This window comes from Chaetodon auriga, chromosome 8, assembly GCF_051107435.1.
Source record: "Chaetodon auriga isolate fChaAug3 chromosome 8, fChaAug3.hap1, whole genome shotgun sequence".
In the NCBI taxonomy this organism is placed as follows: Eukaryota; Metazoa; Chordata; class Actinopteri; order Chaetodontiformes; family Chaetodontidae; genus Chaetodon; species Chaetodon auriga.
The window spans coordinates 6,341,009-6,361,582 of NC_135081.1; the positions used below are offsets into that span (position 1 = coordinate 6,341,009).

Genomic DNA, 20,574 nt, shown 5'->3' on the forward strand with positions numbered 1-20,574 from the left:
TTCACTCAGAGACTCTTCTTACAGAGGACTGATGGAGAGCTTCATCACATGGTGCAACAACAGTCACCTGAAGCTCAATATCAGCTCAACCAATGAGCTGGAGTTGGACTATAATGCTTCAAATATGGATGTGGCTACAAAGAAGCTACAAATTGTAAAATGTGGATGCTTCACACACATTTTCAACCTCACAGCACAGAGGATCAGTTTGAAGGTGGACATCCAAGATTAGTGTCACCATTTCAGTGTCTGGCCAAATGTGAAATGGTCACAATCTGCTTTCTGTTCCTCAACTATGGTGTTAAATAATGTCCAGAAGTGTTTCTGCAGAACATTATGATGTCACAGTGAAGTTGACCTTTGACCTTTTAGATATACAATGTCATAACTTTATTATTTTTCTTATGAGGGATTAGTGAAATTTTGTCACAATGTATTAATTCTTACGTTATGGTCAAAAAACGAGTGTTGTGTGGTCACAGTGACCTTTGTTCTTGAACAAATTCCCTCCAGGCGTTTATTAGACATTGCATTCACAAGAATGGGACGGACAGAACTCCTGAAAACCTAATGCCTCTGTCCACAGCTGTCACCGAAGCAGAAAAACAAACATAAAGACGCCCAAATATAGAAAAACTGGCCTTTATTTAGTCTTTTTACATATGGCTTTAGCTTTTCTTTTATTACAAACAGGTTTTACAAAAGGTTCTGAAGACTTTCAGATCAACCACAGGCGGAAAATCATGAAGATGTCGATGACGCTGCAACGGTACATCTACGATCAGAGGAGGCTCCCACACAGCTTCAGCCACAAAGCAGTCACAGATAGAAAAAAACGGCAAGGAAACAGTTGTCTCGAAACACTGCAGCACAACATCAGACAAGGGACAAACCAGATGGACTGAGGCAATTGAAATGTTGTAGTCACAGGTAAGAATGCAACACTACAGAGCAGACATGATTCCCTTTTCTGCACCCGAGGATGCTCATGTCTCAGTTAAGTCACATTATGTTCCCTCCCTGCTGAGCCAAAACCGCTGAGGTGAAATAAACACGTGATCTCTTTGACCACTCTCTTCGCCCCGTGTACCGCTCGCTGTACCATCATGCCTCACAAATGTAGGAGCAAAATAAAAGACTGCAAAAAGCTAAGGCCAGTTCATCAGTGTGGCCCAGTGTTGTGTGACCTGATACACGTTGACCGTTTTCATTCCCTACACAGTAAACTCCAGTCGTTAGCCACCACAACATCAATTTTCTAAACATGATCAGTATTTTCTACATGTCTAATCACTACAGTACAGCTCTTTCAATCAGTTGTTTGATTCAGTGGAATTAGAAGACAGAATCAAGAGTATCAAATGCATACTTGAAAATCATTAACACCGCATTACATTAGATTGCACTGCATCAAGGTTCAGTTTTCAATGATCCATCGGCTGACACTCGACGTGTATAAAAGTTGTTTCACTTTCCAGACAGGGTTTAAGGTTTAAGTCCATCACGAAGACCCTACTTCAAAGTTCTTGTCACAAAAGGTGTTGCATAAACAGGATATGAAGTCTTTTGCATACAGAGGTCTGCAGAGTGGACTCCGTCTCATGTCTCTCTCCTCGCCTTCTTCTTCTTGGCCAGCTTGGGTGCTTGGCTCTCTTCAGGTTTTTCTGTGGAGACACAAAAAAGGGAGAGAGGGAGATAAGTCGCACAACTCAAACCCGTGATTCACATGAATTTAAATGTATTTTTTGGGAATCACGCGTCCATCTGGTTCTCTGCTGAGAACAGATTTCATTGACTTCTGTTCTCACCACTGTTTTTCAAAAGCGTCGCTCTAACACGATGGCTCACAGAGTGATGCTCACAGAAGGATTATACAGGGACAAAGCCAGCAAACGTGCAGGAAATGAGCAGATTCCTGGCTTTACAAGAGTTGAATAAATCTTCCGCTGGTTCAGCATCAATAAGAAACACTTAGCAACAATGACTCTGAATTTGTTTTTGTAAATCACATCAGAGGAACAGTGTTCAGTAGATAGGCATATGATGCCAAACTCAATATCTGTGTTTTGAAAAAACAAAAGTGATAAGGAAGTCATTTTTCAGAAATCTACAAGTAAGATGTCACTACCAAACCCTACAAACCCAGACATCTTCAGTCAATCGAATAATGGAACTGATAAAAAACACAGCTAATCTTGGCTCTTTATCTGAGGAACTACAACTCTGTATTATGCTACAGACAAATGGAGGGAGGAAAGGGGGGGGGGGGGGGGGGGGGGGGGGAGAGAGAGAGAGAGAGAGAGAGAGAGGAGAGATGAGGCTGTGAAATAATATCTAGGACATGTAATGCTGTCTCTCGGTAATCTGACACACACTCTGGAGGACAGATAACTGTGACAGTCTTACTAGGAGCAAGACAGACAGCAGGTCCAATGTCATGTTATCAAGTGGACCATGAAGACGGACATAGAGGTTGGACGTTGTCAAAGATGGCTGATGTAGAAAAACATTCGACGAATTCACAGCTCAACGTAAAAAACAGAGATGTAAAGACTGTATGAATGTATGCAAGTTATCCACGTTTTAAGTTGGAAGTGACATCCTCCACCACTTTTCCTAATGACTGTTATTACATTTGCCGTATAAAAAGCTGAATACATTTAACTGGGGAAAAAATGACAGACCTGAAATCTGGCAACAATAATTCTCAGACCTCCGTCACTTCCTCCACCTCCATAATTCACAACCAGTCTGAGCTAGCTAGCAATAAGTCATCAAGTAACTGCATCATATAGACATAGAATCAAGGCTTTGTGCAGTCATTTTCTTGGTATACTAGAGAACACGCAGACCACCAGCACAGGCCTGAATGAAAAACTACAACATCAGTCCGAAAGGTCTCGGATGTCTCTGCCTCCCCTCTGGAGGCTGCGCTGCCTTCAGGATGACTGATGTGCTTACTTTGTTGTGTTGGAGCAGAAAGGTTGTTCTGCTTGGCAGTGGGCTCACCATCAGTTGGCTTCTGTGGCACTTGTGTGACTGGGGGTTTCTGGGATATGTTGTCCTTGACTGGTTGCTCCACTCTGGCCTAAAAGAAAAGGAAACAAGACTCGTCTTAATCACCTCAGCAAGGGAAGAACGGAGCAGTTAGAAAGCATAAACCCGGTGCTGCATCGAGCAGATTCGTGTTTACATGATTGATCTCTATAGAATTTGACTGAATTACATTTTTACAAACATCATTCACACCCTTTGGACTTATTAATGTTAAATATGACATCATGGAAGAGGAACTGTTGATGATCTGCTCGTGAGGCAGATATTAGCATCACTGACCTCAACAGCAGCGGCTTTGACAGGCTGGACGGCGGCAGGATTCTCCTGAACAGGTAGCTGCTTCTTCAGCGGGGCTGGGGGGGCTGCCTCCTTCTCTGGCTCCTCGCCCTTCACAGGACACAAGGCAAGTTTACACCAGTGTGCAGTGAATTCAAAGAAAAACTTAGAGATGTCAAAGCCTGAAAGATGAATTAGCTGATCACATGGGCCAAGAGAATAAACAAGCTTCCTGAATGCTAAACGCGTAGCAGAAAAATGTCTGCGTGTGTATTGTCGTTGGTCGTCACCTGGCCAGCTGCCTCCTCGGCAGCCTTCTTCTTTTTCTTCTTCTTCTTTTTAGTTTTAGCCGCCCCATCAGCAGCAGTCTCTCCCTTGTCCTTCTCATCCTCATCGTCGTCCTGAAGAAAACACACAGAACAAAGCTCAGAAACTGTGACTCAGCTGTGTCATTATTTGCACCTGAGCATACCAAACCACTGTGGACAGCCTTATTTCCACGTCTCTTGCCTTGTGTTTCTTTTACATCTTGTCCTAATGCCTTTCATGCATTTGTTATTGAACGGTGCTATATAAGTACTTTTACCTTGACCTCTCCTCATCTCAGTCTGCTTCAGACTAGAGGCTTACAGCTACTGTGGGAAATAAAGGTGCCAGATTTTGACGAGGAAGAAGAATGAATGGATTCAGAGAAAAAAAAGGAGTTCTCTGGTTGCACTGCATTGATCGTACTGCATCCAATATGAAATAAAACGTTTTACGTGGTCTCATTTGAGTGGCTTATTCTCCTTTGAAAATGTCCATGGTGTGTTTGAATATATTTTTAACAACAGGGTTGATTTGGAAACTGTGCAGACTTTGTCATGTTTTGTGTGGCCTCAGCTACTGTTTCCTGCTCTCCCTCACTGTGGTCTTGGTAGTCTGACTAGCATATCTGATCTGCTGCTGCTGCTGTGTGTCTCATTTAATATGTTGTGTTTTTTGGGTGTTCTGTCTCTCATGTTTGCCGTGGCCCATCCTTCTTGTAATGTCGTACTGGTCTCATCTGCTCCACTGTATCTGCTGCAATTTCTCTCTGATCCACCTGTTGTGCTCTGTTAACTAGCTCTCTCTCTTTCTGTGTGTGTGGGTGTGTGAGGAGTGACACATGTACAATGAGTAGTAGAAGTAGTGACCATCTATGTCTGTCTCAGTGTAATTTTGAGTGTAAAAAAGGAGTCAGTGCAATGTGTGAGGTATTTGGAGGTGTTGGGAGGGGAAGCGATTCTATTGTGCCTGTATTCACACTGAAATACTGACACTGGCTTGAGCCCCACCACTGTTTGGATAACACCACAGCTTAGCCGTGAATGGTGAAGTGTTCTGTCGAAGCAAACTCTTGCCATTTGAAAATCTCCTGCTCTGGCACCATCTGGTGGTAGCACCAAGAACAGCAGCAACAGACAGCAGTTCATGCCACTGTACTTACATTTCTGATAATTAATATATCAATTCTATTGTGTTATTCATGTCATTCATGACATCAATCACACCAGTTTTTGTCATGCTACAAGCATGAGTTAAAATGTCTGCCATAAAGCATGTTTAAGTATGATCTGTATACATCCACTCAGTCTGGTCTGATCTGATCCACCACAATTACAGAACACACCTGTGTCGGTGTAGCATGGGTGTGCAGGGCTTTCTAATATTCTTAAATGAAGAACAAAGGCACAGCAAAGGTTGTGTGTGTACTCAGTCTATTGTGTTGAGTCACGGCTATGAGCTGCAGGCCACAGACAGAAACCAGGACAGCTGCCCTGGGGCCCGCACCCAGAGGAGTCATCAATTACTGGGTTGTTATTTTTAAAACTTGCAGGTAACTCTCTTAATACTTAGTTTTGTCCAAAGCCTGGGCATACTTACAGCTGCAGCTGCAATCAGCAGATTAACCTTTGCGGGCTCAGGGAGAGGCTTTTCCTGAACGGAGGGGGGCTCAGGAGCGGGCACTTCATAGTTGCCCCAGACTTCAGATGGGGCATTCCAGTCAGAGCTGGGGTCGACTGAGCCACCGTCTGAGGAACACAAAGACCATCAGAAAATAGACGTGGAAAGCAGCGTCATAACTATAATGTCACATCACAGTTAAATGGAGCAGTATATAAAATCAATATATTGGCCTTACTGGCTCCAGACCACTCGTCGTCCACTCTAGGCTGACTGGGCCAGGACAGGTCCCTCACAGGCTGGGGCTCTATACAAAGACACAAGGACAATACGTGACCTGCAACCCATGAGGGAGGCTATGAATATGAGGGTGTGAGCCAGGATTAACCTGCACCTGTCACATCATCAGTTTATGGTATACTAACCAGCACTCAGTCCAGCTAAAGACACTAGATTTCGCTCTGTTGCGGGCATCCCCGTCTCAATCAGAGTCCACGACTCTGAAACACACACATTTCATTGTGATGTTGTGCTGCTTAAAGCAGCAATTCCCTGACACTGTGCAGACATGTTTCAATTTTTGATAAAGCAGTTCTGTGCCTCCGTATTTCAAGGATCTTTTGCCATCGAACCTGAGCAGTAATTTTCTAGCTTTTGACACACTGCCAATCAACTCTGATCAATCATTTAGTTACAATTTCCTATTGACAATTCAGTCACAACAGAATAGTTCTGCGCGTTGAACTTGAGTCAACCTTTCTGTAGCGCTCTGCCAATTCTTCTCTCAGAAAATGTTAGTTTCACGATATTAACAGCTAAACTAGATTAAATATAAAACAGGCTCAAGCTGAGACTGCTGCATTTCTTCAAACCTTCACATGATACTATTCAAGAATCAAACGCAGCATGAGGCTCAAAGCAGTCTAAACAGTTGGAGCTGTACTGCAGAGGTGGTGAGTAAGCGTTCACTGCTCATCGTCATCTGTAAACATTCACTCAGGGCTGACTGACGAACCATGAATGAAAGAATAGACGAACAGAGGAATGACAGTCATTTACTCTGATGATCGGAGGTGATTCACACTTGAAATGTAAGTTTTTCCTGGAAAAGAAGTGAGAGGTGGTGAATAGAGGAGCGGACTTAAATCTTCCTGTATAAAGTCAGGGACTGCAACGAACCTTATTTTCATGAATGTGCAATTTTCCAATTATCTTCTCAAATTTGTTTGTCTATAAATACAGAAAATGCCTGTTTTTCAAAACCCAAAGATATTGGGTTATTCATCACATAAAACAAGAATAGAACCAGATTCTCACCTTAAGTGATTACTAAAATACCTGCTGATTCATTTTCTGTTCAGTTCATTGTTGAAGGTCTTATAATGTCTGACTCTCAAAAGCTCATTTGAACAAAATTAACATTATTTACTTTTAGGGAGCCTCTAAATAAGGATGCAATATCCTTCATTTTCTCTTCCGTCACTGATGCTGTTACTGAAAACTGCACATCGATCTGACAGTCTTCTTTTCTCTGAAATGTTTAAACCTGACTGTGTGGGACTGCTTGGGCTCATCCTTAATGTGTGAGGGAAGAAGAGGCTGTCATTACACCCCACTTCTTAACTTTACGTAGATGTTTGCTGGGAAAATAGTCCCAACACCAGGCACACTTAGTAATGACTCAGAACCTTTTGATTTAGCCAGTCTTTGAACGGTACATGAAGCCCATGTGATACAATGAAAAGCTCAAGAACAAGCCACTAAATGAGCCTTGTCATGAGGCTATTTTCTCAACTGGTGTTTCTAATGCAAGAATAAACTTTGAACCTGAGTTATACAGATCAATTGTTTTACAGTAGCTTTCAAATGGAGTTCTGACACTTTTATGACAAGGCTGCCTAAGAAACACAAAAGCCTCAATAACAAGCTTATCAATCAGTGCATCACTACCTCTGACACTACAGCTCACACAGAGGCTATCAGGCGTTACCTGCTTCATGAAATGCCATAAAGCATTCAAGCACTGCACCAACACAAGACAGAGTGCAACAACCAAGCAGTTGTGTCATGTCCCATCTTTACCATCGAGCTCCCCGCTCCACAGTGACGCTGGTTCTCTACTGGTTGTCCAGGGGCCCGTCTTTGGAACAACAGTGTGAGCAGGAACCTTTACAGCCATGTCAGTCACACCAGCAGCCACCTCGCTGTTGTTAACTAATAAGAAGAGAGAAACACTTGATACTCAGCCAGAATACACACAGATCAGTTTGGCGACACAGGAACTCCCAGTGAAGCATGTGAACGTTTGGTCAATTAAACGTTATGCACAGATATCAGTGTTTCGGATGTCTTTACAAACTGTAATCAGTCAAATGTTTGAAGTATTTTCTGCTGATAATTACCTTGAGGTACAACAGCCTCAGCCTTCTCTGCCTTCACTTTAGTGGATTCTCCTGAAAAGGTCAATAACAGTATGTCATGTACACTGTCCACAAGAGCCAATTAGTGAAAAGAGTGTACACGCACGCACGCACGCACGCACGCACGCACGCACGCACGCACGCACGCACGCACGCACGCACGCACGTACACACACACACACACACACACACACACACACACACAAAGACTTCAGCTACAATGCTAAAGGGAAAACTCACTCGAGACTAAATTCAGTTCCCCTAAAGCCTCTATTTATAGTCTGTCCTGTCAACAAGAGAGCAACCAGCGCAACAACAGCCTATACAGAACAACAGACAGAAATATCTCTGTCTATGTGCCATATTAGGCTGTTTATCCAGGATGGCCTGGGGAGTTGGTGTTTTCTGTAAATGTTTATAAGTAGAAAACAAGACAATTTTGCAAAACCCAACTTCTGAAAAGAAGCAAATAAAGCGACATAAATGAAAATACACATGGTTTCAAGAGCCACCTTTTTTCTTCTTCTGGCTGGCAGGTGCGGGAGCTGCAGAGGCCTTGGGCGGCTCTGGGGGAGTGCTCACGGGTGTGTCCCCTCCTCCAGGACTGGCTGAGCCATCACTTGAGCTCTTGTCCTTCCTGCGTTGCTCACGCTTCTCCTTGTTGCTGACCTTGGTCTCCCATGTGCCTGAAAAGTAACAGTGAGTGCAGTGAGGAATTAGTTGCAAAATACTGTAAGGGTTCAATGGGATTAGTGAAGAAACATGGTATGGATTAGGCAGGATAAAGGAATAGATGCATGGACTGTTCAAACACATTAAATATATTTTGCTATTCTACCACAATAAGTTAGGTATAAATCAGGTCATTCTCATTTTTACAAAGGCCACATTCAAATTCAGAAAAATCTGAATAAAACAAATTTGAGGAGATTCCATCGATGACTTCCTGTGATGACTGACAGTCAACCCGAACACATAACACCTCTGGTCAGGACTGTTGCCAGCACAGGGCCATAACAATAAACGAAAACAGGCCAACTCATAATTTGTGACACCAGACTCAGATACAATTCTGAACGAAACAAAAAAACTTAATTCTGATGCGATTCCTAACATTTCACCTTCTTCTGGCTCTTTGCCATCTGCAGTCACTGTCTTGGTCTCCTTGACAGCCTGTTTGGTCTTCTTCTTGGACTTCTTTACCTGCAGGCAGAAAGCAGAAAAGAATGGCAGTGTATCTGTGGGTCGGGGACGACAGCACATATAATTACACATCCAAGAACATCAACTGGCCAAGCGACCTCCATGATGACTGAACCACGGACGCTCGATCAATTGAGCATGCTCAAGCCACATCTATTTATAAGTGAAACTACATCCACAGCCAAACACTTCCTAAATCTATCACATGTCCTTTTTGTAAGCACTATTTCCATCTCATTTATACACATGCATCTTCTGCTACCAGTTTGTGCTGTTTTCTGGTATTTAATGCCATGGCTGCACCTCGTGTTATCCTAAGCCAGGAGCCATCCTCCAGGGTTCTGCTGCATCTGCAAGTTAAAAACTGTAACCCAACACTGGCAGCTGGCCTGGTTACATCAATGCAGGGTGACAGCGAGAAAACGTGGTGTTTCCTCAACTGCTTTTCATTGATGAGGACCCAGAAAATGCTAATGTGACTAACAGTTAATACAAACATAATGTGGACACATCCACTGAACACACTGGACAAATCAAGATGTTCAGATCACATCATGTTGTGGTGTGTGTGTGTTGTCATAATTACCTCTGCAACCTTTTCAGCCTTGACTTCAGGTGGGGGCGGCTGGTGATGTGGCACTATCTCCTCCGACACTATGGCTTCTTCCTGGGGTTCAGTAATAGCTCTCCCATTTGACTGGGCTTTCTAGAAAGCACGTGTAGAAGAAAAAAATGTAAAGGGCCATGGCAATTTTCAACAATATTACTTTCAAACAATTAACGTGTAACACCACCAAGGGCTAGCATAGCCTGGTCGGACACTGGCCTGAAGCTAGCTGGAGTTTTAGCCATGACATGACACTCAACTGTCACTGTCGTGTTAGCTTGACAGCTAGCTTTGCTAACAGTGTGGCTATCAAGCCAGGAAAGGGTGTCGACTGGCTTCATTTATACTACGTGCCTTTTCTGCCTTCTTCTTCTTTTTCTTCGGTTCCTCGGACTTGACAGGTTTACTGACACCCCGCTTTACTTCGATGCCGTCGTCCACGGGGCTTACAGTGGCTCGTTTCTTGAAGACAGTCCAGCAGGCTGAGGCCCACAGACAGACCATCAGCAGCAGCCCGGTACATGCCGCTAAGAGGATCACCCATGGCGGAATGTGCTCAGGCTTCAGTCCCAAATCCACGCCGAGCTCGGAGTGCAACAGCCCCAGGCCTTTGAACAACAGTTCATTCAAACGATCTGTAACCAGCTTCACCTGCTGAGAGGCCGCGTCCTGCAACTGCTCCATTAGTATTGTTCCTCAAACAACAGACCGATTAGTCACGCTTTGCTTGCCGCTATTAGCTGCGCTAGCCTGCAGTGCTAGCTAAAAATAACGGAACGACTTCGACATGATGGAAGACAAGAAATTCCTTCCCTCCTCCGCCAGCAACATGGGCCTAGCCAGACAGCCAGCTAGCTACCTAAATCTTGTAAAGGCTGTGGTGACAAACAGCTAACTAGCTGATATCATCGTAAGACAATCTGCCACCGTTAGTTGACCACAATGCATCCACTGTGACCGCGAGTAAAGCAGGTTCACCTCATATGGCTCCGTTTTGACTGGAGAAGCGGTGTTGCCTTCACTGTTGCTTGTAAATTGGAATTTCCGCTTTGTATATGGCAACCGCATGCTGTGGAAGTTTGACTTCCACAGCAAATGCCCCCAGAAGTAACTTTAAAGAAAATCATTGCTTTCGTAGCTATTGCTATTTTGAAGGCAACATATTAATTATGTGTTTAAAGTGTCAGACTGAAGTGAAGTGTGTTCAAGACATAGCATTGCGTCATATTTTTGACGTTTTATCATATTCATTCACAAAGTGACATAGATGTTGACCCACGAGATGTTGCGAGTGTAATACAATCGGACTTTACCAGTTTATTTAGTAAGTGGGTATATAAACTCCGCTTTTTGCAGAAATCATTAAAGGCAACACAAACGGGCCGTGACAGCTACAAGAAAATGGGCGGGGCTACGGTTCCTCCCATGCTGATTGGCCAAGACCCTCGGTTCAAAAAATTTGACAATCCTGTTACAAAAACCAGAGTGGATTTGGTGTATTTTGCCAAACAATATTACATTTACTCTGTAAAAAAAATGTAGAGCAAAAGAGCACATCAACACAATTTTTAAAATACTAATAATGCTACAGTAGCTATTACCAAGTAGCCTATGAAGGCCTGGGGTGAGAGTAAAATAGTCTGATCAGGTGAGTAGGTTAAAACTTTGTCACAAGTCAGCAGCCTCCTCTCACACTAAGGTAACATTAATTCCCCACTACTTTCATGAGCATTAAAGGAAAAAGAAAGAGGGAAAAAAAAAAGGCCGGACAACTTATTTGCATCCAAGTTTATTTTGAAATTCTCTACTCCCCCTGTACAAGAAAAAGAGGACTTTCCACAAAGGCAGCAGTGAACTGTCAGTGATAGTACTTTTCTAGGGAAGGAAAAACTTATAATCACAGTGTGTCTTCTTTTCTTCTTTTAAATACTTTACTGCTGTCATCTTTGGCTGGGTTTCGGCAGACAGCCTTCTGTCAAACCACATTCCTGGGAAGCAAAGGTTGAAGCCAATAGAGCAGGGCTGTGGGCTTTACATTTTACAGTGCCAATGCAGGAATGTTCTGTACTGTATACCTCCTCATCATTAACACAAAAGGAAAAAAAAACAATAAAAATTGAAATAAAAATAACAAGCTGTTTGTGTTCACAACACAAACAAATATTACCACCTGGGGAGATAGCGACAGTATGTCGAATTTCATAAAACTGTATAGACAAAAAATAAATCTAGAAAAATGGAGCTAGGTAAATATTACACAACAGTAAACATGTTTTTCTTTATTTTTCCTTTTTTAAACTCTTTTCTGTTGAGCCTCTACACAAAACCAAAATTCTTGGTCTTAATGGCTAGCAGGAGTTTCTGTTTGAGTATCTGTTTTGAAGAATAGAGTGGCACGTAGAGACGTGAGATGCAGGTATTGGCTGTGGGGAGGTGCTGGTCGTCTGGAGGCCGGATGGTGATGGAGGGCATCGGCTGGAAGCCCTCCTCGCTGGCTGGCAGGGAAGGGCTGGAGGTCCAGAAGTACACCTAAGGACAATGCTCACATTTACTCACATTTCCCACTTTCAAATGAGGTATTTTGTACTGTTCAAGTGTTTGTATACTGGAATGAGTAAAAAAAAACAAAACAAAATGGGCAACAAGAGTGCCTGTCACTGACATCAATTAATGTCTTAATGAAATTATAGACAAAAGGCTCCTCTCCACGAGATACAGCTCTGCCACTTCCGTTGTGCATCAAGTGACACAGTAATGTGTCATTTTAACAATCCTGTGGCTCTGCACAAGCCCATGCTCTTGCTCTGTCACATGCATGTTATTACATGTTTCTGGAGTAGATTTTACTTGCACAAACATAAAAATAAGCTCATAGCCCATAGAAAGAGTTAATGTGAGCCTCATGTAATGTACCTCATGCAATTATTGATGATGCTAAGCACCCAGAGCCCCAGTAAATCTCTTTGTTTAGAAGGAAAATTATGATGCGAACAGACTTACCAGATCTTGCCTCTCAGTCATGCTCATCTTCTCCACTATGGACCAAAACCAGCGTTTAAACTGCAGTAGTTTGTCTGCATTTTCCCCTGTGTCACAGCAAAAACATACAACAGTAAATCTTTCATTTCTGAGGGATAAGACAGGAAAATGCACAGAGGCAGACACAGAGCAAAAGATCCAGACAGAGCAGCGTACCAGATTCATCATTGAAAGAGGTGAAGCTAATGAGCATCTGGACGTTGACTTCTCCACAGCCGTTGACCAGCAGCCTGAAGTCCTCAGCCGTCAGGTCCTCCAGGGCGTTCTTAGGGAGCACATCCAGCAAACCCTTCCTCATTGCCTGCAAAGATAAAGACACGTCAGAAACGGTGTGACTTCGTGTTCCAAAAAACTGACACACTGAGATGAGGCAGAATGCTGAATATCTGAATATTCACAGCCAACTGAGAGGGAATACCATTTGTTTTAAAGTGTTTTACTTACATGGAGAGGCTGCTCAGCCACCACCAGCATTCTGTGCTCGGCATACTTCCGCACGTATTCATACACGTTGAGGGGAGTTACTGGCATGTTGACCCCGCCAGAAAGAAGCTCCACCTGAACCACAATCAACACTTTGTTTATGGCACATACATATTTCAGAGTACACATTTACCATCCATCTTTCCTTTATGGTACTGAAAGTATTCAGATTCTGCTTTCAAAAGCAGAACCACCAGCAACTCTACCTACACTCACAGGTCAACAACACCAGCTCAGAATGAATGTTTTATCATTCGTGTTTTAATCTACATTCAGTTGACACTCTGACAGAGTAGTGCTTTACCTGTCCAGCCCCTTCCTCTTTGCAGAGGTCAATGGCAAAGGCCAGGTCCATGGCAGCAAACACTGCATCTGCTTCACCAGCCTGAGAATGGCGAATCAGCTGCCGCAGACTCTCATACATGACCGGGTCAAAGAATGCAAAGTCATGCCAGTTCACCTGCAGCAACACAGACAGACAGTAGGTAGACTCAGCAATTTCATTAGGAAAAGCATCAACATCATACAGCAGGGTCTTACTGTAGGTGCAAAAACACATTGTAAACAACTTCTTTTCTCTTACCTTCCTCCCAAGCAGCACTTTGATGACATGTCTGTTCAACGTGATTGGACAGAGTTCATTCTGAAGCAGACATAACCCCAGTATTCTGTAGAGAAAGCACAACATTTAACTTATTGTTTCCTTCTTTCATTTTCCCTATCTTTGTCACCTTCTGAAGATTTCAGTAAAATGCAGCTTCTATTTGACCAAACTAAATGAACATAATTGTCTTTGTGCACGACCAAACAAGAAGACAATTCATTACCTGCCAATGTTACGAAAGCAATTCAGCCTGGCCTCTGTATTCTTGCCAGGCCGAGGAGAGTAGAAGCCTCGTTTGCCAGGCTGGTAGAAAAGAGGAGCGTTGTCGTCCCCGTCATCTGGGTCGTCCAGCTCCATGTCAACCACACTGCGGGTTGAACCGTGACGCTTACGGTTCTCCTGCTGCTACAACCACACAAGAGGGAAGAGGGGAAGACTGTTACGTGTGGCAACACTGGTGGTTTAGAAGGTATGTGTGGTAAGGAAGCATTTAAGTCTGAAGGAGACAACTATTAGTAAGCCAAAGCAGCTTTGATGTTTTGTGATTGTTATTAAAGGAAATTAAATGAACAAGGACAATATAGAGTGAAAACAGAGATGTTGGGGTTACTTGTGCTTTCTCTGGAGCCTCCAGGAGACCCAGGTCCAATATGCTATCAGCACCATTTTCCCTGTAGGAGACAGAGGGTTTATAGTTAGTTTCTAAAACATCCTAATTCAAGACAATTCTGTGACAATTTCATTTTGATATCAATCTAAAGTCAACTTGTACAACACTTCACAGCAGGACCACACATGTTTCACTCTGATGAGCAGAGCTGGTAATGGGCACTGTGTTCAGCTTCTGTCTGCGTGACTAATCAGTTTGTGATACCTTCCATGTGCAATGAGAAGCTCCATGGCCTCTTCCACCCTGGCTCGGAGAGAATCCTCACTAGCCAGCAGCAGAAGCAGCTGTGCGGGGGACAGCTCCAGCAACATGCCTGTGATTTTACTGGCAAACGCCTGAGGAGACAAACACAGAGCTGGTCTAAGCATGGTGAAGGAAACCATCTTTTGCTCCAGTTAGACAGACTGGGAGCCATTTAGTTATACTGCAGGATAGTCAAAGTTTGTGCTCATTTGAAAAGTAATGGGGCCTGGTGACATCAAAGTCAAGGTCATGTGCTTTCCTTTCTTCATCTTATGGCCAATTTCATGCAAATGATAGTCAAGATATGCAAACTTGTTCTTTGATAAAAATCAGTTTTGGTAACAGAGCTTTCACAGATTGCGATGATTTATTACCGGTTGCATTGCATGAACACGTGGGTAGAGCCTTTCACCCAGGGCTTGTCTGTGTGCAGGCAGAGGGTCTGGCTCATCACTGGGGTTTCCCTCTGATGAGGGCCTGAATGGCCTGGTGTCGATGGACAGCTGCCTCCTTGAGTCTCTGCAGAACATAAAGACACAGGCTTGTCTCAGTCTAACAGCACAAAGCTTTATGTTTATTGAAGGGGAATATATGCATTAAACTGAGTTAACCTGTCTCGGTCTCTCCGAGATCCCGCTCGAAGCCCTCCACTTCTCCTCTCTCTTTCTCGATCTCTGTTTCTCAAGCGCTGCATTAAATCTACAGACAAAAACACACACACACACATTGAAGTGAAACAAGTTCATCTTTGAGTGTAAAATTTTTTCTGTGAAAAAAAATCTCTGAACTCATGAGGTAACTGCTTTAAGCATTCCAACAGTATCATTAAATGTAACAATGAAATCAAGTTCATTAGTGCAGTATAGTTTCTATGTGTTGTCATACTTGAATTGTAATCGTGATGACACGTACTGCTGGCCTGCATGCCCTTGCTGACACTCTGAACACAGTCCAGATTGGGCAGCTTGTCGTTGGAGAGGAGGGCCAGGGCGATGGCCGTGTAGAAGCTGCGGGCCACGCCGCTGCCCTCGCCTGGCTCATCTTTGAAGGTGACCTTCACCCGGTGCACGGCCATGGGTGTGGTTGTGCAGCGCCTGCCAAAGTGCGTGTTTAGCTGACGCATGGTCTGCTGTATTAGCTGGTCTCGATCCCGATCCACCTCCAGGGCCAGGTCTCGGGACTGCAGGTTCCTCAGCTTCTCCATCTCCCGACGGAACTTGGATTCCTTTACCTCAAAGCCACCTAACTCTGTGAGGATCTGCGGTAAACATCAAAAGGACAACATCGTCATGAGCCTGCTCTCTACCATCAAGAGTGTGTGCAGCACTATAAATCTGTCAGATGGTTGTTAGCAGAGTGAGGAGACCAAACCAGGGCAAACACACCAGTAAATACTGGGTGTACAAGTATTACGACAGAGGAGTCTCATGTTGCTCAATGTATGCTGGGATAGCATGTAATGGCAGGTGAAGCATTTTCCTGCACTTTAATCACAGATTACTTCCTGAAGCTGTTGTGATATCCATTTTTAATGGGGTAATGTAGGGAGAATCGCTACTTTTACTAAGTTGAAATGTATATTCAGGTAAAAATGTACCGATCCAGGCTCGGCTCCGACATCCTCCATGAACACACGACCGAAGAGTTCCAGTGACAGACGCCAGCGGCCTAGCAGCATGTCATGTGAGATCATCATTCCCATGAAACTACAGTGAGGTCTGGGTATACAAAGGAGAAAGAGGCATTAAATCACTATTTTCTTACATCTAAGGGCGATTTTGAGCTGCCACCTTAGCTAGACCAAAACTACAAAGCATAGTTTAGTTTCGTTTAGTTTAGTTTGGCACCTGAATGATGGGAGAGGCGGTCCGTCACTCTCAGTGAGGCCAATCTCAGCAAGTAAGCTGCTCTTCAGCTGGGCAGCGAGGTCATGGGGTGAAGGGCCTGGTTTCGAAGCCTCCAACTCCTGCTCTGCGAGTGGCTGGTTCCCAGTGCTCCGCTGGCCAGTTTCCATACTCATCACATTCTTCAGGTTGGCCGAGTAAGACATCTTAGTGGGCAGGATCTGTTTTAATGGGGTTCAGAGTAGTTATTTAGCAATGTGAACAGATGTTGAGATGAAGACAGTGTGATGATGACAGAATGGAAATATGGAAATGAGACACAGAACACAGGCTATGTTCCAATATCCACACTTGAATTTCAGTATAAGAAAAAAAAAAGACTATCCAAAATATCCCTTATTTCACATTGTCTATTATTTCCACTGCTCTTAGACACCATTGGAAATAATGAGGAGGAAATAATGAATAGCTGGATAGCTTTTAGAGATTTCTTGTTACAAGTGTAGTAACTTCAACACTTCAATGAGGTTTGTTACGCATGGATATTAGGACACAGCTGCCAGCGTGTTTGTCCAGTGAAGAGGGGTGGTATACCTGAGAGGGGGAGGGTAGAGAGGAGCCCATGTTTACCTCCAGGCAGTTCCTGTCCATGCTTGCCTCAGCCAGGCCTTTGCTTGCCATGTAGGAGGAAGAGTACAAGCCCTGAGAGGGACGACCAAACAGATCCTCCTTCCTGGCATTAGGCTGTTAGAGAAGAAGCAAAGCTAAGTTGAAGCCAAAGACGCCGTTTGGCCTTTATATGATATTGTGGTAACAGCCAAGTCAGTCCAGCAAATGACTGTATGCTCAAGCTAATGTGTTGGTGTGGTGTTCTGCTCTGTGATCTATCATTTAACATATCCACTACTGGCTAAAACTACTCAGCAACAAAAAAAGACAGACACATAGACCATAACTAGTAGCTCCCTGTGGCAACAAATGGAAACTATCATCACGGTCATTGAATGGCGTGGTATTGCATTCTTAACACGCTGTTAAATGTAGGTAGGTTGTGGATTATGCCTCTTTAACCCCTCAATCTTCACTGTCACGGGAATCCAAAGAATGACACAAAGTGACTGAGCAGCAATTCTGACCTGCAGGAGGTGGGGCTGATCTGCCAGTGGGATGGCCTCAGCCAGGGGTACATCAAAGGGGTTGGGTGGGATGCAGCCCAGGAAGGTCATGGAGTCAGAGCGCCGGAAGAAAGGGTGGTTCTGACCCGTTTCAGCTGGAACTGGGTCCTCATCCTTGTCCTGCAGAGTTGAACCTGAGGTGAAGCAGAAACAAATCAACTGTCAGTTCTATGATAGTGATTACACATTGACATTATTGAACAGTAGTTATCTGGCTTACTCTGATTGGTGTCCTCGTCATTCTCGTGTTCAGAATCCTCATTGTCCAAACCAAGTTCCAAAATCTCTCGATTTCTGCAAATAAAAATTAAAGTGGATAACAAATACTGTTAAAAATAGTTAAATGTACTGTTAAATTTGAAGCCATGTTGATCAAATGCCCTAACTACCATTGTTCTTACTGGTTGTTCTGTCAAGAAAGACAATAGTCAAACATAATCTGATTACAGGGTCTTGTTCCAGTGGCTCTTATATATTTTCCCTCATTTTCTTTATTTACCTCTTTCTGTCCATCTGTGGGGTGTCCAAAGTGGTCTGCTGGTTCATGGCCTTAATCCAGTAAATAAGAGCCTGGAAAACATAGGCCACGTGTTTCAGAGAGCACACGTCCAGCACAGGAAGCACATCAGAGTGCTCGTCATTATGGGAGCGCATCAGTGATAAGGCGTAGTTCAGGAAGTCACCCCGCGCCGACATCATGCCCTGGCGAGCTGTCAGCAGGGTAGCTGCTCTCCTGAAACAAATACAAAACAAGTGAGAACCACTTCAATACAGTGTGGACCAAACTATTTTGTGCACTCACAGTTGGTTTGAAGTGCAAAGAGTTTCATGGCTATGAAAAGAGACATTCTGATTTTTTTTTCCTGTAGTTGTCTCAGATCATCTTTTTAGATTTTATGTGTCGAGACTCTAAAGGAATTCTCCCAACAATAATAATCAGACAGTTCTAAATGTATCAAACAAACCAACGTGCAAAAGAAAAAATATAAAAATTGTGTTTATAAATGTAATTCTTTTTAACCTGCGTCCTTCCAGGGTTCGGAGGCTGGCCTCCTCCCGAGCTGTCATGCGTTCCCTGCGAGCAGAATGCTGAGAGGCGTGGAGTGGGTGACTGGGGTGACCTGGGTCTCCAGCAGATGACAGGGCTGAGCCATATCGCAACTGAGCCTCGGTGGAATCCATGATGGACACCATCCAGTTCCAGGTGGGAATGAGCTTTTCTTCAACATAGTTCTGGTTCAACACATGACAAACATTTACCTCCATATTATGATCACCTTTTTTTCTAAATGTATGAGGTGTTTCTTGATGATCTCAAAAAAACCATAGAAAAATAACAAATACATTGTTGGTTCATTCAGAACCCAGTTTCTTGGCGCCTTGGTGGAGTATCTGAGTCTATGTTGACCACCACAGGATGGCAGTGTATCGTACCTGCAGGTTGACTGCATCCTGGTAGGTGAGCTTTACAGCAGCAGGGTACTGGGAGTAGACTAGATGGTTGTACTTGGGAATCAGACTCATGAGGTCTGAGATCTGCCTGATGACAATGCTGTAGGCCCGTGCCAGGCTGCTGGCAGATGTCAGATAGCTGCTGGAGTTGCTGGCCTCCAGAGCAGCTGCAGCAGCAGCAGCACTGGAGCTGATAGCACTGGAACGACGCAGGTTGGTAGGATCAATATATATCAGGCCTGTGGAGCTTGCTGTGAAAAAACAAAGATCATAACGAAAAGCATTAATGTATGCCATTTTTGTCACTCTTTTACAAGAAAATCAGATAAACAGACAGAGCTTCACTGACCAGCTGGTGTTGAAGAGCTGGAGGGAGCACTTCCAGTGGCCCTCTGGCTGGGGGTGTTTCTAACAGCCCACTGCATAGAGCGAGGAGCCTGGGCTGCACTGTTGGCATGGGAAGCACTGGTCGTCCTTTCCAGCGGCTCATCCAACAGGAACGTCTCCTGGTCAACATCGTCGCTCTGACTACTGCTGCTGTCTGAGTCACTGGAGTCGTTGGACTGAGAGTCGTCCTCTGAAAAGAAGGCAGGGACACTGCTGGCACCTTCAGAGAGGACGATAAGGGGTAAGGGAAAAAAAGATAAAGAAGACACGATTAACGGCATGTGTATTCTTTTCACCTCCCTTTCTTTTTCTTTCACATCAGATGTATCCAAGCAGGAGTGCGGGTTAGTGAATCACACCACTACAAGGCCAAACAACACTAATAGGATGGTGAAAAAACAATGAGGTTTCATATATATATATAAAAAAAAAAAAACAACAGCTGCACTCTCTGTTGATCGACTTGTGATAAATAACACGACTTCTAATATTCTCAAATTCGTTTTTACTTTGCATTTTTTTGAATTATTGGAAATTCCATTAAAGAGAACGAACAGCAATGTCTCGATTGTACTGAATATTCCACGTGGAAGTGAACAACAACAACAACATCATTTAGTAAGAAAGGGACATTTTAGATGACCAAGGAGAAAAAAAAACACCACACCATTTGGAAAAGCTACGAGTTGATTAGTTTTTGGGTGAAAGAACAAGACTACACTTGAGGGACGAGGGACAGTATTAGTTCAAAATGACAGACACAATAACAGCGAAATGTGAGAAAGGGAAGAACTGAAAGAACTCTCAGCAGGAAACTGTGTATGCACTGTGTAAAGTCACTCTTGCCCTGACATCTGTATATGCATTGAAGTAAAGAGGAGCTCATACCAAAAATAGGAAATGCCAAGGACACCCTACTGCCTGCAAATGAAATACATTGGGTATTCAGCCAGGGACCATTTTGTCTGCTGTATCATTAGCTCTCCAAACATTAATCCCCACAATCCAAAATGCTGACTGTCAAGCACTAATGACTTTGTGAGGACTGAATTAGCCTGTAATTCAAGGGGGAAAAAATTCACTACAGTGCAGCAGGACAGAAATGCAATTTCTATTTAGTGAGAAAGTTGGAGGCTTACAAAAATTTGGAAAGAATTTAGTGTAAGGAGGTCAATACGACAGGTGACA

General features: G+C 43.7%; 2 protein-coding genes across 16 annotated transcripts in view; both read right to left on the reverse strand.

Annotated features, from left to right (window-relative positions):
• Positions 1–626: 626 nt before the first annotated feature.
• On the reverse strand, positions 627–10,515 carry LOC143324791 (protein LYRIC-like). Of its 5 annotated transcripts, none has more exons than XM_076737524.1 (13): positions 9,844–10,515; positions 9,469–9,588; positions 8,801–8,882; positions 8,192–8,365; positions 7,662–7,712; positions 7,342–7,473; positions 5,685–5,759; positions 5,498–5,566; positions 5,239–5,387; positions 3,624–3,734; positions 3,337–3,444; positions 3,010–3,088; positions 627–1,664 (listed from the first exon to the last, which is right to left on the reverse strand). In XM_076737524.1, the coding sequence occupies exons 1-13, from the start codon at positions 10,171–10,173 to the stop codon at positions 1,600–1,602; spliced, it is 1,545 nt and encodes a 514-aa protein (XP_076593639.1). In that variant the 5' UTR covers positions 10,174–10,515; the 3' UTR covers positions 627–1,599. The 5 variants fall into 5 exon arrangements, with proteins under 5 accessions (XP_076593639.1, XP_076593637.1, XP_076593638.1 ...); XM_076737522.1 differs by having other exon boundaries at positions 2,962–3,088; XM_076737523.1 differs by having other exon boundaries at positions 2,962–3,088; positions 9,469–9,584; positions 9,840–10,491.
• Positions 10,516–11,262: 747 nt separating this feature from the next.
• Positions 11,263–20,574, reverse strand: part of ubr5 (ubiquitin protein ligase E3 component n-recognin 5) — a 29,603-nt gene continuing 20,291 nt past the window's right edge. For 4 of the 11 annotated variants that reach the window (XM_076736626.1, XM_076736625.1, XM_076736617.1 and 1 more), the window contains 21 exons: positions 19,349–19,606; positions 18,982–19,250; positions 18,569–18,780; positions 18,047–18,280; positions 17,768–17,841; positions 17,509–17,681; positions 16,967–17,116; positions 16,376–16,593; positions 16,126–16,246; positions 15,414–15,786; positions 15,140–15,227; positions 14,903–15,047; positions 14,490–14,620; positions 14,226–14,286; positions 13,839–14,020; positions 13,595–13,679; positions 13,316–13,471; positions 12,973–13,086; positions 12,685–12,829; positions 12,490–12,575; positions 11,263–12,018 (listed from right to left, as the gene is read on the reverse strand). In XM_076736626.1, the coding sequence (XP_076592741.1) occupies positions 11,806–12,018; positions 12,490–12,575; positions 12,685–12,829; positions 12,973–13,086; positions 13,316–13,471; positions 13,595–13,679; positions 13,839–14,020; positions 14,226–14,286; positions 14,490–14,620; positions 14,903–15,047; positions 15,140–15,227; positions 15,414–15,786; positions 16,126–16,246; positions 16,376–16,593; positions 16,967–17,116; positions 17,509–17,681; positions 17,768–17,841; positions 18,047–18,280; positions 18,569–18,780; positions 18,982–19,250; positions 19,349–19,606 (3,488 nt within the window). In that variant the 3' untranslated portion in view covers positions 11,263–11,805. The remainder of the gene's footprint in view (positions 12,019–12,489; positions 12,576–12,684; positions 12,830–12,972; positions 13,087–13,315; positions 13,472–13,594; positions 13,680–13,838; positions 14,021–14,225; positions 14,287–14,489; positions 14,621–14,902; positions 15,048–15,139; positions 15,228–15,413; positions 15,787–16,125; positions 16,247–16,375; positions 16,594–16,966; positions 17,117–17,508; positions 17,682–17,767; positions 17,842–18,046; positions 18,281–18,568; positions 18,781–18,981; positions 19,251–19,348; positions 19,607–20,574) is intronic. The other 7 variants (XM_076736623.1, XM_076736622.1, XM_076736621.1 and 4 more) reach the window with 7 other exon arrangements.

What these genes read in the sequence shown, in the direction of transcription:
- LOC143324791 (XM_076737522.1), bottom strand. Translation starts at nt 10,173, where the DNA reads ATGGAGCAGTTGCAGGACGCGGCCTCTCAGCAGGTGAAGCTGGTTACA. An exon ending in AGAAGAAGAAGGCAGAAAAG is followed by an intron (nt 9,589 to 9,843) that starts GCACGTAGTATA and finishes CGTGCTTTCTAG; the next exon opens with AAAGCCCAGTCAAATGGGAG. An exon ending in AGGCTGAAAAGGTTGCAGAG is followed by an intron (nt 8,883 to 9,468) that starts GTAATTATGACA and finishes TTCTGCCTGCAG; the next exon opens with GTAAAGAAGTCCAAGAAGAA.